This window comes from Suricata suricatta, chromosome 8 (assembly GCF_006229205.1).
Source record: "Suricata suricatta isolate VVHF042 chromosome 8, meerkat_22Aug2017_6uvM2_HiC, whole genome shotgun sequence".
NCBI lineage: Eukaryota > Metazoa > Chordata > Mammalia > Carnivora > Herpestidae > Suricata > Suricata suricatta.
In genome coordinates, this window is record NC_043707.1 from 112517041 (window position 1) to 112528997 (window position 11957).

Here is an 11957-nt window from a genome sequence, read left to right on the forward strand (position 1 = left end):
GTACAGTTGTAGAACATTTCTATCCTCACAGAAAGTTCTATTGGACATCATAGAAGCGATGGTCGAAAGAAAAGAGTATGTTTTATGTGGGAAAAGAAGACTTAGTGGATAGTGAAGACTGCAATCTAGTATTTGAAGGGCTGTCATGAAAAAGCTGAAGACTACTCCTGCGTTCCACTTTGAGCTCCAAGGACAGACTTTCAAACAAAGTTCTACCTCAGGGGAAGCAGCCGCCCTTTGAGATAGTGAGCTCTCTTCCCTTGGAACTATTGAGGTGTATGTTGCATTACCAACAGTCACAGGTGTTACAGGGTAGATTTCTTTAGGTGAGAGATTGGACTAGAGGACCTCGAAGGATGTGTCCTACCTTTCACTTAAAGATTCAGACATAGCCAAGTCTCAGATCCCCAAGAACATGCTTTCCTTTCATAATCTAGAAGTTGTTTTCTTTGGAAATTCAGTGCCACCACCACCTCCATTTTAAGAGGAGGATCTTGGTTCGTCAAATTTCCAATTCTAATTCCTGACTATCAAGGATGAAAGTTCCGCTAGCTTTCTCAAACGCATTTGGTGAAAGCATTAGCTTTAGTTTGCTTTCATTATTCACTCCTTTGGTCATGAACTGAAGGTCACAGAAGATGCTATGTTCTATTGGGGGCGGGGGATGAATTACATGAAAAGTAGACAACTAGGTGGGAAGGAGGGAAAATTGAGTCCTCTTGAGTTTACAGTGGTAGTAGTATCCACTGTCTGATTTGCTGGAGGAGGATAAGCTGTTCTAGCTTGGCTGCATTTACTCTCCCAGGGTCCTGCTGCCTGCTAGAACGAACTGCATCACACCCAAGACTCTGCCTTTGGTTGAGGCTTTACCCTCACTCCGACTGGCTCCTCTTCCCTACCTACCAGATCCATGCATCTAGACGGGCTCAGACGCCACCTCCTTACAGACTTTCCCACCCAACTCCCGAGCATTGTTATCTTCACCTTTGACCTTTCCGCTTCATACCTCGTACCAAAGCTACTTACGCAGAGATCCGATCTCTATTAGTCTTCGAGCAACTTGAGGGCGGGCAGGGTCCGAGTCGGTTTCAGTTTTGTGTCCCTTGTCCCCCCAGGGCATCGCGGGCATCAGTAAATACTGGTCGGGCGAGTACCATGGTAGGAGGACAACTAGTTCTTCCCGCAAATGCCCAGAAAGTATCTCCCGTTGCGATGGCCTCCAGACCTCCTAAGAAGGCAGGGGAGCAGCGAGGAACACTGCGCGTGGCTGGGCAGGACCGAGGTGCTCGCTAGGGCGGAGGGCACAGGGCTCGGCCGTCCGGGCCACCCTCCTCGTGACTCCTCCTCCCCCCTCCACGGCTCCAAGTCAGGTGATTCCGGGCACGTGACGGGCACCACCTACCCTGCTGCTCCCGAGTGGCAGCTCGGGCGGCCAATGAGGGGCTGGGCCTCGGCGCGGAGCCTATGAGAGTCTGGCTCCGGGGGGCGGGCCGCGAGGTGGTGGTGGCTGCCGGGGGCGGCGGCGGCGGCGGACTGGGGAGGCGGCGGCCTGGCTTGGCCTGGCCTGGCCTGTCAGGGCGCGGGCGGCGGCGGCTCCAGCACCATGTCCCTGCAGTACGGGGCGGAGGAGACGCCCCTGGCCGGCAGTTACGGCGCGGCGGATTCGTTTCCGAAGGACTTCGGCTACGGCGTGGAGGAGGAGGAAGAGGAGGCAGCAGCCGCGGCCGGTGGGGTTGGGGCGGGGGCCGGCGGAGGCTGTGGTCCGGGGGGCGCTGACAGTTCCAAGCCGAGGATTCTGCTCATGGGGCTCCGGCGCAGCGGCAAGTCCTCCATCCAGAAGGTGAGTGGGGCCGCGCCGGGTCCCTCGGCTCTCTCTCCCCGTCCCGGGGGCTTGGGTGGCCGCCGGGCTGGGGTGGGGGGCCCCCGAGGAGGTCGGCGGCAGAGGCTGGCCGGCAAGGCTGTCCCACCGCGCTTTTTCTTGTCTTCTGTGGAGTGGGGCCAGAGGCGCGGCCCGCGAAGGACCCCGAACTGAGAGTCCACGCCCAAGTCAGCTGAGGCCGAGCGGGTCCCCGAAAGCGAGAGCGGCTGGAGGGAGGCAGGTGCCGGTGCCACCGCCCGGGACCTCCGCCCCCTGGGACCCAGCCCCTGCGTGCTTTTCCGAAACCGAGACGTACTCTCCGGTCCCAACTTGGAAAACTTGTCCCACTCCCTCCCCTGCCCGTTTTTGTTTTTTGTCTATTCCTGTCACTTCAGGTGGCCTGAGTTTGCGGGGCTTCTCAGGTGAGCCCCAGGGAGCAGCGTCTGGAAGAGCTGTGACTACATCACTGGCCATTTTAATGTTTGCTCTTGTTACTACCGCGAAGGAGAATTTAACATTACTGGGGATCGGGGGCTGTTACTCCCCCAATTTTAGAACTTGTGGCCAGGCGAGTATCATTGCTGGTGATAGTCCTCCCGTATGCGATACAAAAATCTTCTGAGACCTCGAGAGTATTTGCAGACCTAGGTCAGTCCATTTGCTTTCACTTCGGGTCTGCCAGGAACCAATGGAGGGCTAGAGCCTTTATAGTAAGGGGGAAATTGAGGCCATCCCCCTCACACACAAGTGAGCTGGTATTAAAACGCCAGATACCTTGCCCTTTCCACTATGTTGCAAAGGCCTTTCCACAATAAATCTCTGATATTTTGTTAAGGTGATGATTTTAAAAAGTGGTCTTCTTCTGCAAGTATTGGATCGCTGTGTTGTGTTTACTTCTGAATTTACTGGATTGCTGGGTTTTATTTATCTTCTCACTTATTGTAGCAAAATTTGAGTACCTGTATGGTGGGGCTTTAGCAAACTGGGTTTAATTCTCAGTTGTTACTCGTTGACCAGACCTTGGGAGTAACTACCCATTTTCCTCTTCCATAAAGTAACAGAGATGAATTGGTTTTATGTTAGAATTGTATGGATTGGGATTATCCTGATTTTTACTAATTACCTTTACCATTTCTTTTTTCATGGGAGCTGTTCTCCTCTGTCACCTCCCCTCCCCCATATATCACTGTCTCCTCTCACTGCTCCCCCAATTTTTATTACTTTCTACTTGGTATGATTCCTGGCTGTTTAATTTCTTCCACAAGACTGCAAACTCAGTGAAGGCAGAGTCTAGTCAGTTACATTTCTAATGATTTCTCAGAGCCTGATATAGGTCTCCCAGGAAGTTTTCAATGAACAAAAATTTTTATACTTTAGCTATAAATTTGTGTAATCTTAAAGCAGATTTTGGCAGAACTAATACAGTTTAACAAAAAACAAAATTAACACAAGAGACATTGCTACTACTAGGATTGATTGTGGTTCAGAGAAAATAGCAGAAAAATTTAGCTCCAGAATAGGCCTGATGGAAATTAATTTGGTGTCTTCTCATCTCTGAGAAGTAAAAGGATAGTGGGTAGTGATGGATACACCATTCACTTTTTATTTCTTTAAACATTTTTGTTATAGGATCAAATTCTTTGCATGTTAATTCAGGGGGGAATTTTGAACTTGAAATACAAAGCTGAATAGTCATAAAATTATCTCCTTTCTTTTAACAGGTGGTGTTTCATAAAATGTCACCCAACGAGACCCTCTTTTTGGAAAGTACCAACAAGATCTATAAAGATGACATTTCCAATAGTTCTTTTGTGAATTTCCAGATCTGGGATTTTCCTGGGCAAATGGACTTTTTTGACCCAACTTTTGACTACGAGATGATCTTCAGGGGAACCGGAGCGTTGATATATGTCATTGATGCACAGGTAGTTAGGAATAAAGATGTTTACTTCTTTTTTATCTGGTGTCAAGAGATGTAGAAACAAAGGAAAGTTGTCTTTTCTATCATGTGCTTCTTGCAGTGCATTTCTTTGCAGGGAGAGCTCCTTGCAGTGTGAGAGCTGCAGCTGCAGAGCATGCCGTGTGCGAGGACAGAGCAGGAGATGATTAGGAGAGAGTGGCTCGTTGATGGTCTTTGAGTTCCAGTTAATGAGCAGGTTTCCACCTTTATTTGTTAACAGTGGATATTGCTCTACTTCATTAACATACTGGGGATGTCACTGGAAAAGTCTCCTCGGTGCCCATAATAGCAGGAGGAAGGGGAGAACTGAGTAAATGTTAAAGTGACTGGTTTCCTTACTGTCCAAATTGAGTTTCCCTCAACAAGCATTTATTGAGGGCCTCGCATGTGAAAGGCACTGAGGAGAATGGGACGTGGCCCTCTCCTTAAGAGGCTTACTTTTTTATAAGCGTAAACATCAGTCAGGAATGGTTTCTGAGCGACAGGCTCTGTAATGGACACTTGCACATACATGAGTCGATAGAACTTGCTCTTTACAATGCTGTGAGGTAGGTACGGGAACGCCGATTTCGTGAAGAAGTAAAACTTCAGATCACAGGTTTAAGCAACCTGCTTAATTAAAGTCACACATCTAATGAATGGCAGAGCTGGGATTACTTTGAAAAAATTCTATTGAGAAGAAATGTCCATTTCCTTATAGTATCAATATTAAAAATTACAAGCTTTAACTTGGTAGTTGAATTTTTTTATCCGGAGAAATGAAAAGATTTAGATTAAGTTAGTGTATTAGAATGTGTTGAGTATTTGTGAATAATTAGGGCAATATATTTTCTCTGGTCGGGGAAAGAGGTGGTTTGAGGCTTTCTTAACTCGTTACTGACTTTTACAAGATTTCTTTTTAAAAAATATTTTGTTCTGACTTACAGGATGACTACATGGAGGCTTTAACAAGACTTCACATTACTGTTTCTAAAGCCTACAAAGTTAACCCAGACATGAATTTTGAGGTTTTTATTCACAAAGTTGATGGTCTGTCTGATGATCACAAAATAGAAACACAGAGGGACATTCATCAAAGGGCCAATGATGACCTTGCAGATGCTGGGCTAGAAAAACTCCACCTTAGGTAACAACATGTGTGTTTGATATGAGAGCCCTGAAGAATGTGTAAATGTATTCCCATCTCTGTCATTACAAACACGTAGCTTGCTGTTACTGGTGTGCCCTTCCCAAATCTGTGATGTTCTTGATCTCTTCTTTGTCGAATTCAGTTTTGGGAGCCTGGATGTTCTTGAGAAGTTTCATTCCCAGTTTTTTTTGCATTTTCCTGGAGATTGAAGTCATGTAAAGTGTTTTCTTTGGTGCTTTTAGAAATCCATCTCAAGAGACTGGAATCAGCCTGTTTTTTCATGGCATAAATCTGTTTTGGGACTTCCCTCTCTTGGTTTCATCTTTTTTTTTTTTTTTTCTTTTTGCCTTTATTCAAGGACTTTTGGTCACATTTGTTGTAGCTCTCTGTAGCCTGAGTTTTCACTTTATTTTTTTTCAGTAGGAAGGGCCTTTTAAAGACTATAGTTTCGAATCTGCACTCTAATGTATCGTGTGTATGTTTTTAAAAACATTTTATGCTTTTATGAGTCTGTAAAGTTTGGGTTAGTTGAGTTTATTGTATATATTGTTGCGGGCTCCTGTTAGGTTTCAAGAATTGATTCATAAATATTATTAAAAGTTACTACTAAAACAACTCACCTACTAGATAGGATTGATGGTGTATGTGCTTATATTCTGAAAGTGTATGAGGAATATTATCTGTATTTTGTATTTTTTGGTGGATAGGTAGATAGGATTAATAAAAAATACCCAAGAAAATGTTCTCTTGATGATGCAGACAGCTAAAGGGGAAGCAGGGGAGAGACACACATGTAGCTATTTCCTTATCCTTGGTCTGTTACAGTGACTTCCTTATAGGCTCAATCCAACCCCCATCACTATCTCTAATATACCCTAGAGTCTCACACTCCAGGGTCTTTCTGTTATTTTTCTAGGAAGTCATGTAGAGAAAGTCTCATTGATCTCTAGTTTGCCTGCATTAAAATTTTAAAATATTTATCAGTAATTCACACCTAAAACAAAATTCAGCAGTATTTGTAAGAGAAAGTGAAAGTGCCTCCGTATGAAATTCCTCAGTCTTACTTGTTGGGAATCTACTATCGACAGTGGATTTTAGGTCATGATTGTCCTGTGTTCCCTAGTGCCCATGGGAATTCTCCTAATCTTTACACCACTTCTGTGTCCCTTTCTAGGGCAGCCCACCCCAGTGGTACGTTCTGTCCCTTTCTCTAGTTCCTTACAGGGCCTTAGGCCTTGTTAACCTCTGTAGAATTTTGCATCTAGCTTTTGTTAATCACTGGCACACCTGTAGATTAAGCTTCATTCGATTTCCGGTTACCGGAAACTCTGCTTACTACATGCCCTGTGTTGTAGGTTCTCCATGTCCCCATCTACTCCCGGTGTCACAGACCTTGCAGGTGTCACAGGACCTTCTCACATTGCTAACCGTCTTGCCTAACAGAAATAGTCAAATACTCCTTTGTTCTTAGTGCCTTTAGGGAGTCCCATTGGTCTCTCCTGTTCATTGCTCTGACATCTAAAGTGGAGCCTCATCTTGTGTAGGGTTAGGGTCTTAGGTCACCTTCTCGAAAGTGTTTTTAAATTGCCTGTAAAGTGTGATGTTCACAGATCTGTGTTTCTGACTTTATAATATATGCTTGGAAATAAATAAATAGAACAACTGTAATGAAAAGTATACTCCCTGACCTAAAAAGGAGGTAAAATTGTCTATATTGTTTAAAAGGTTAAAGGTGTCTCTTCTATGTGTTTTGTTAAATCTGTAGACTTCTCCACTGTATGTCCTTTTAGGCTACTAGATTCCTGTTTCATTCTCAGGAGGGCCCTAGCTCCTATCTTTCTAAATATGTTATTTACATGAATTCTAAGTATCTATTGTGTTCATTTGTTTATTGAACAAATATTTATGAGCACTGTTGAGGGCATTGGGGGTATAGCTGTAAGCAGAACTGTCAGAATGTCTGCATGGAGCTCACATTCTGATGACTGAGACAGCTCGAAAGCACTTACAAATGTATAGGGTAACTTTAGGTACTTATCAGTGCTATGAAGAAAAATATATTAGGTGAAAGGGGTGCTATTTTAGGTAGGGGGGTCGGGAAAGAGCTTTCTGAGGAGATGACACTTTAATAGAGGCCTGAATTACCTTCTTACTTAATAAATGTCATCCTTCTCTGTAGTCTCTTTTGGTTTTTATCTTGGTCATTGTCATTTTTTTTTGGTTTAAGAAACCAAGCTTTTTGGATCAGGCTGCAAAGAATTAGGTGAATATGCAGGTTTCTGCATTTGGAAATGCTTTCCTGGGTCCTAGGGCATTGCCCTCTGTGGAAGCACAGTAACAACAGGACGGATGGTTACAAGCCAGGTGGGGAGGCAGCGATTGTGTTCCCCAGTGGGGATTATGGGCAAGATGAAAAGGCTTTGGACTTTTTGAAATGAAATGATAAGAAACTTAAAGTTTTATATTTTATGATAATTTTCACTTTCTTTGTCAAAGTAATCAAAACTGTGTTGTGTTTTTCAGCTTTTATTTGACTAGTATCTATGACCATTCAATATTTGAAGCCTTTAGTAAGGTGGTGCAGAAACTCATCCCACAACTGCCGACCTTGGAAAACCTATTAAATATCTTTATATCAGTAAGTGAGCTAATTCACTATAGTCTCTGATTCCATTCTCTTGAATATATCTGTGTTATCAAACTCTCCAAAAACTGGCTTGAATTAGTCTGAATCAGGCTGAAAGACTAATGACACACTTAACATGTAGAATAAATCATAAGAACATTCACAAAAAAAATGGCTAGAGTTATTTTCTGAGCTCTTTAGTGCTCACCCTTTTGGTCTGAAAATGGACTTAATGAAAAATTTTCTCAGGCTTTCTTAACTAATAAAAATCTTCATGATAAAGAAAAAACCATAATATTGGTTTCCTGAACGAAGAGTAGTAACTGCAAAAGACTGGATTTTGGGAATTTGACTCCTGCTTAATGTCTGCTTTATTGGAGGTCACGTTGAAAAATTGATCTTTTCTTTGCTAACCGTAATCTTAGTGTCACATTTCACCTTTCTTATTTTGAGAATTCAGCTTAATAAAAAAGGATGTTCCTTCAATAAATTTAACATTCAACTTTTATGTTTTCCAGACATGACTTTGAAGGACTCAGCATGTAGTGATCCCCAGTTCTTTGGGGCTTTGGGTTATGCTAGATGTTGACATAAAATTAATTCTTTTATGTTTTGCTAATTACCATGGAAAGCCTTCCTGGTAGCAAGGTCATTCAAATCAGATTGATTATTGTAACAAGAAAGGATTATTGAAAATGTAGGAGGGCTTGATTTTTGGAGGGTTTTAAAAGTTGTTAATTTTTTTTTTTTTTTTTTTGGTGGTGTCTTAGCAAAAGAAGAAACAAATTCGGTGCAAGCAAGTTAGTAAATCAGAACAGAGAAGTAATTCCCCTTTTATCCCTTGGATAACAGAAGTGTTTCCAAATATCATTTGCTTTTTCGGTATGGGGTTGTACATTTAAAAAATGTCTCTGTGTGTTAATCAGTCATTTTGGATATTAAGTAAATTACAAATTTTGATTCTTAAAACTGACACTTCCCCAATTTTGTTTCTCCAAGAATTCAGGTATTGAAAAAGCTTTTCTCTTCGATGTTGTCAGCAAAATCTACATTGCCACAGACAGTTCACCTGTGGATATGCAATCTTACGAACTTTGCTGTGACATGATTGATGTCGTAATTGATGTGTCTTGTATATATGGGTAAGTTACATATACATGTTGGTAAGATTTCAGACAGATGGAAAACTACCAGATCAGTTTGTCAGAGGGATTAATTTCTGAGGCTTCTAGCAGGTACTGTGTGGAGTGGAATTGTTCCGACCATAGTTCGTCAACTTGGAGCATGATGTCTCTGTAGGTGGACTGTAGGACTTCCTGTAGGTCTTCCTCCTTCCGAGAGGATGGGTAAGAGTGGTAAAAGAGTGGCAAGTGCCAGACTTCATTATCACTGGAGGTTTCCCCTGCCATTATTTGGGAGGTTTGCACTGTGTCTTCTCCCTTAGGGATTTAGCTAGGTCAAAAAAGTAGATTTATTTATTTAAAACATTTTGAACAACAGAGGAAGTCCTGGTTCCTAATTTAACTTCAGGCTTTGCGAGCATGAGGAATCCTTTATCTTTCATAGAGCTAAGAAACAAGGAGATCAGAATTTTGGATGTCCGAAGGACTTGCACATAGAAAACTTTCACCCATATGTCTAAGTTTCCAAAGTAAATGTCTAAAATATAAACTCTCTCTTCATGTAAATTCTTCAAACTCCTTACAGGGCTTTATAAATGCTAGCAAAAGCGTGTGATTTTGGAGAATTACTGGTATTTCAAAAGCCAACAGCCTCTGTTGTTTATAGTAGCCCTGGTCCCCTGCCTGTATTAACATCGGTACCCTCAGGGCACTCGCTGATGCTCGGACATCACCTGTGCTTTCTGGTACCTGTGTCCTTGATCTGTCCCTCTCTCCACCTGGTCTGAACTCTTCTTTCATCTCTGTCCCTGTTCTTCACCTTGGTCTCTCAGCCCGATTTGTCGGCATCTTTCTCCAGCTGCCTGTGAGGAGGAGAAGAATGCGTTTCCCTTACCTGTTCTTTACCTGTCTGTCCCTGTCTTCTGTTTCTATTTTTCACCGTTGTGATTACAGGCTTTCCTTTGTTTTTATTTTTCCCATGATAAAACTGTGATTTTTGTCTGTTTATTATATTATTTAGTAAAGTTTCATGTTCCCATTCCTACTTTGAAAACGGATGAATAGAACATTTGCTTTTTCTTTATAAGAAGTCAAAATTTTATAATCTCTTTTTATAATATAAAAATCAAATTTAGTTGTAAAGTTTTTTCCCCCAGTATAAAGTACATTGTAAAATACATTATAAGCACATTATAAAAGAGAACATCTCTACTGTCAGTCTTCACACAGTCCATGCATGCACTTTGGTGTGCTTTATTTGCTTCTTACTTGACTCTTGATTTACATCTTTCGAAGGAGAAGCATATAATTCTGACAATTCTAATAAAATAAAATAGTTTTCAGACCCTGAAGGCTCACTTTGTAAGCATCAAGATTCTATGGAGTCTTTGACAGACTGTATTCATTTTAGTTTTTATGCTGCTTTTCACTAATGGCAGCTCTCTCTTTTTTTTAATTTTTAAAAAAATATTTATTTTTGAGAGAGAGAGTGAGAGCAAGGGAGTAGCAGAGAGAGATGAAGACACAGAATCCAAAGCAGGCTCCAGGCTCTGCGCTGTCAGCACAGAGCCCGACACGGGGCTCGAACCCATGGACCGTGAGATCATGACCTGAGTCGAAGTCGGAAGCTCAGCCGACTGAGCCACCCTGGCGTCCCAAATGGCAGCTCTCTTAGGTTAGGTCCTTTTTATTTGCATGCTGTCGGTACAGATGAGTTATGAGGGAAGATTGGAAGGCGTTGTGTTCCATGTATTTAGGTAAACAAGATGAAGGTGTGAGCGCCTGGAATACTGCATCCAGGTCTGGGAACCATGTCTCTTAAATGAGAACTTCTGTTCCAGTGTATTTAAGCCAGTATCTTTTCTCAAAAGCCACTCCGGAAACTGGGTGGAAAGACTTGTCATTGTGCGTAAAAATGTGACAAAATACCTAGTTGGGAAACTTGTAACGAATACTTTCTTTTAAAACAGGTTAAAGGAAGATGGAAGTGGAAGTGCTTATGACAAAGAATCTATGGCAATTATCAAGCTGAATAATACAACTGTCCTTTATTTAAAGGAAGTGACTAAATTTTTGGCACTGGTCTGCATTCTTAGGGAAGAAAGTTTTGAACGAAAAGGTAATGGCATTTTAAAAGGCTGTTTTTGTATGTGAAGTTCTTTGTCATCATTTGTTAGGTTCTTGAAAGTAAGAGAAGATAATATTGCAGTGTTTGAGGATTATCAGCTCAAACTACTTTTGTTCCTTCCTTTCCATATATAGTCCAGACTTTATTCTTCTTTTGATCTTTGGCGTTAAGTCAAGTGTTTAATTCCAGCCTTTCTTACTTGGGGTCCTTTTAATGCATGTCTCAGTGCCTGTTGTTTGGCTTCCACCCGATTCTGTGGACCGAGGTTGTTTTTTGGCAGGTTCCCAGGTTCCCTTCCTGCTACATGCAGTGGCCTTTCCTCGTTCTGTCGCCTCTTCAGCTTCCTGAAGCATATGGCCCTGCCGGATCCTCCTTTGGGGAAGTCTACCCCCTCTGTTCTTCCCTAACGCTGAGCTCTCCAGGTTACTTTATGTATTTGTCTCTCTGACCACCTCTCCTGTTTGTCCTGACCGTTTTTCTCAGTCTGAGCATTCCTCAGAGCCAAGGCTTTCTGCTCGCTTCTTCACTTCTTCCCCTGGTCAGCTTATCCAAACCATGGCTCCGGTAAAGTTTCCCTGTGTAGTTGACGGAAAAATTCGCATCTCCAGCTCTGACTTGGGCCCATGTTTGGAGCTGTTAGTAAGACAGCTCCACTTCATTTCACTGCTCCCTTGTCCATGGTGTCAAAACTGATGAGTATTTGCACTTCGTTTCATGTCTCGCTTGGCTGTCCCGCTTTTGTTACTAGTTATGACGGTTTCCGGTGTCCAAGCTCAGATCTCTTGTGGTCAGGTGATTGTGTGGTGGCATTGCTGAAGGAGCCCTTGCGCATCGTGTCAGAGAGGGTATTCTGTGTTCTCTTTTTTCTATTCTTTTTCCTGTACTGTTGACATTGAATTTTCACCCAGTCGTCTTCTTTTTTTTTTTTTTAATTTTTTTTAATGTTTTATTTATTTTTAAGACAGAGAGATTCAGAGCATGAGCGGGGAGGGTCAGAGAGAGAGGGAGAGACAGAATCTGAAGCAGGCTCCAGGCTCTGAGCTGTCAGCACAGAGCCCGACACGGGGCTTGAACCGTGAGATCATGACCTGGGCGGACGTCGGAGGGCCAACTGACTGAGCCACCCAGGTGCCCC

At 42.7% G+C, this 11957-nt stretch overlaps 1 protein-coding gene across 2 annotated transcripts in view; it reads left to right on the top strand.

Moving 5' to 3' along the window:
* Positions 1–1517: 1517 nt before the first annotated feature.
* RRAGC (Ras related GTP binding C) overlaps positions 1518–11957 on the top strand; it is a 15287-nt gene continuing 4847 nt past the window's right edge. The window contains exons 1-6 of one of the 2 annotated variants that reach the window (XM_029948585.1): positions 1518–1840; positions 3580–3783; positions 4745–4944; positions 7471–7585; positions 8573–8715; positions 10665–10813. In XM_029948585.1, the coding sequence (XP_029804445.1) occupies positions 1604–1840; positions 3580–3783; positions 4745–4944; positions 7471–7585; positions 8573–8715; positions 10665–10813 (1048 nt within the window). In that variant the 5' untranslated portion in view covers positions 1518–1603. The remainder of the gene's footprint in view (positions 1841–3579; positions 3784–4744; positions 4945–7470; positions 7586–8572; positions 8716–10664; positions 10814–11957) is intronic. The other variant, XM_029948586.1, reaches the window with a different exon arrangement.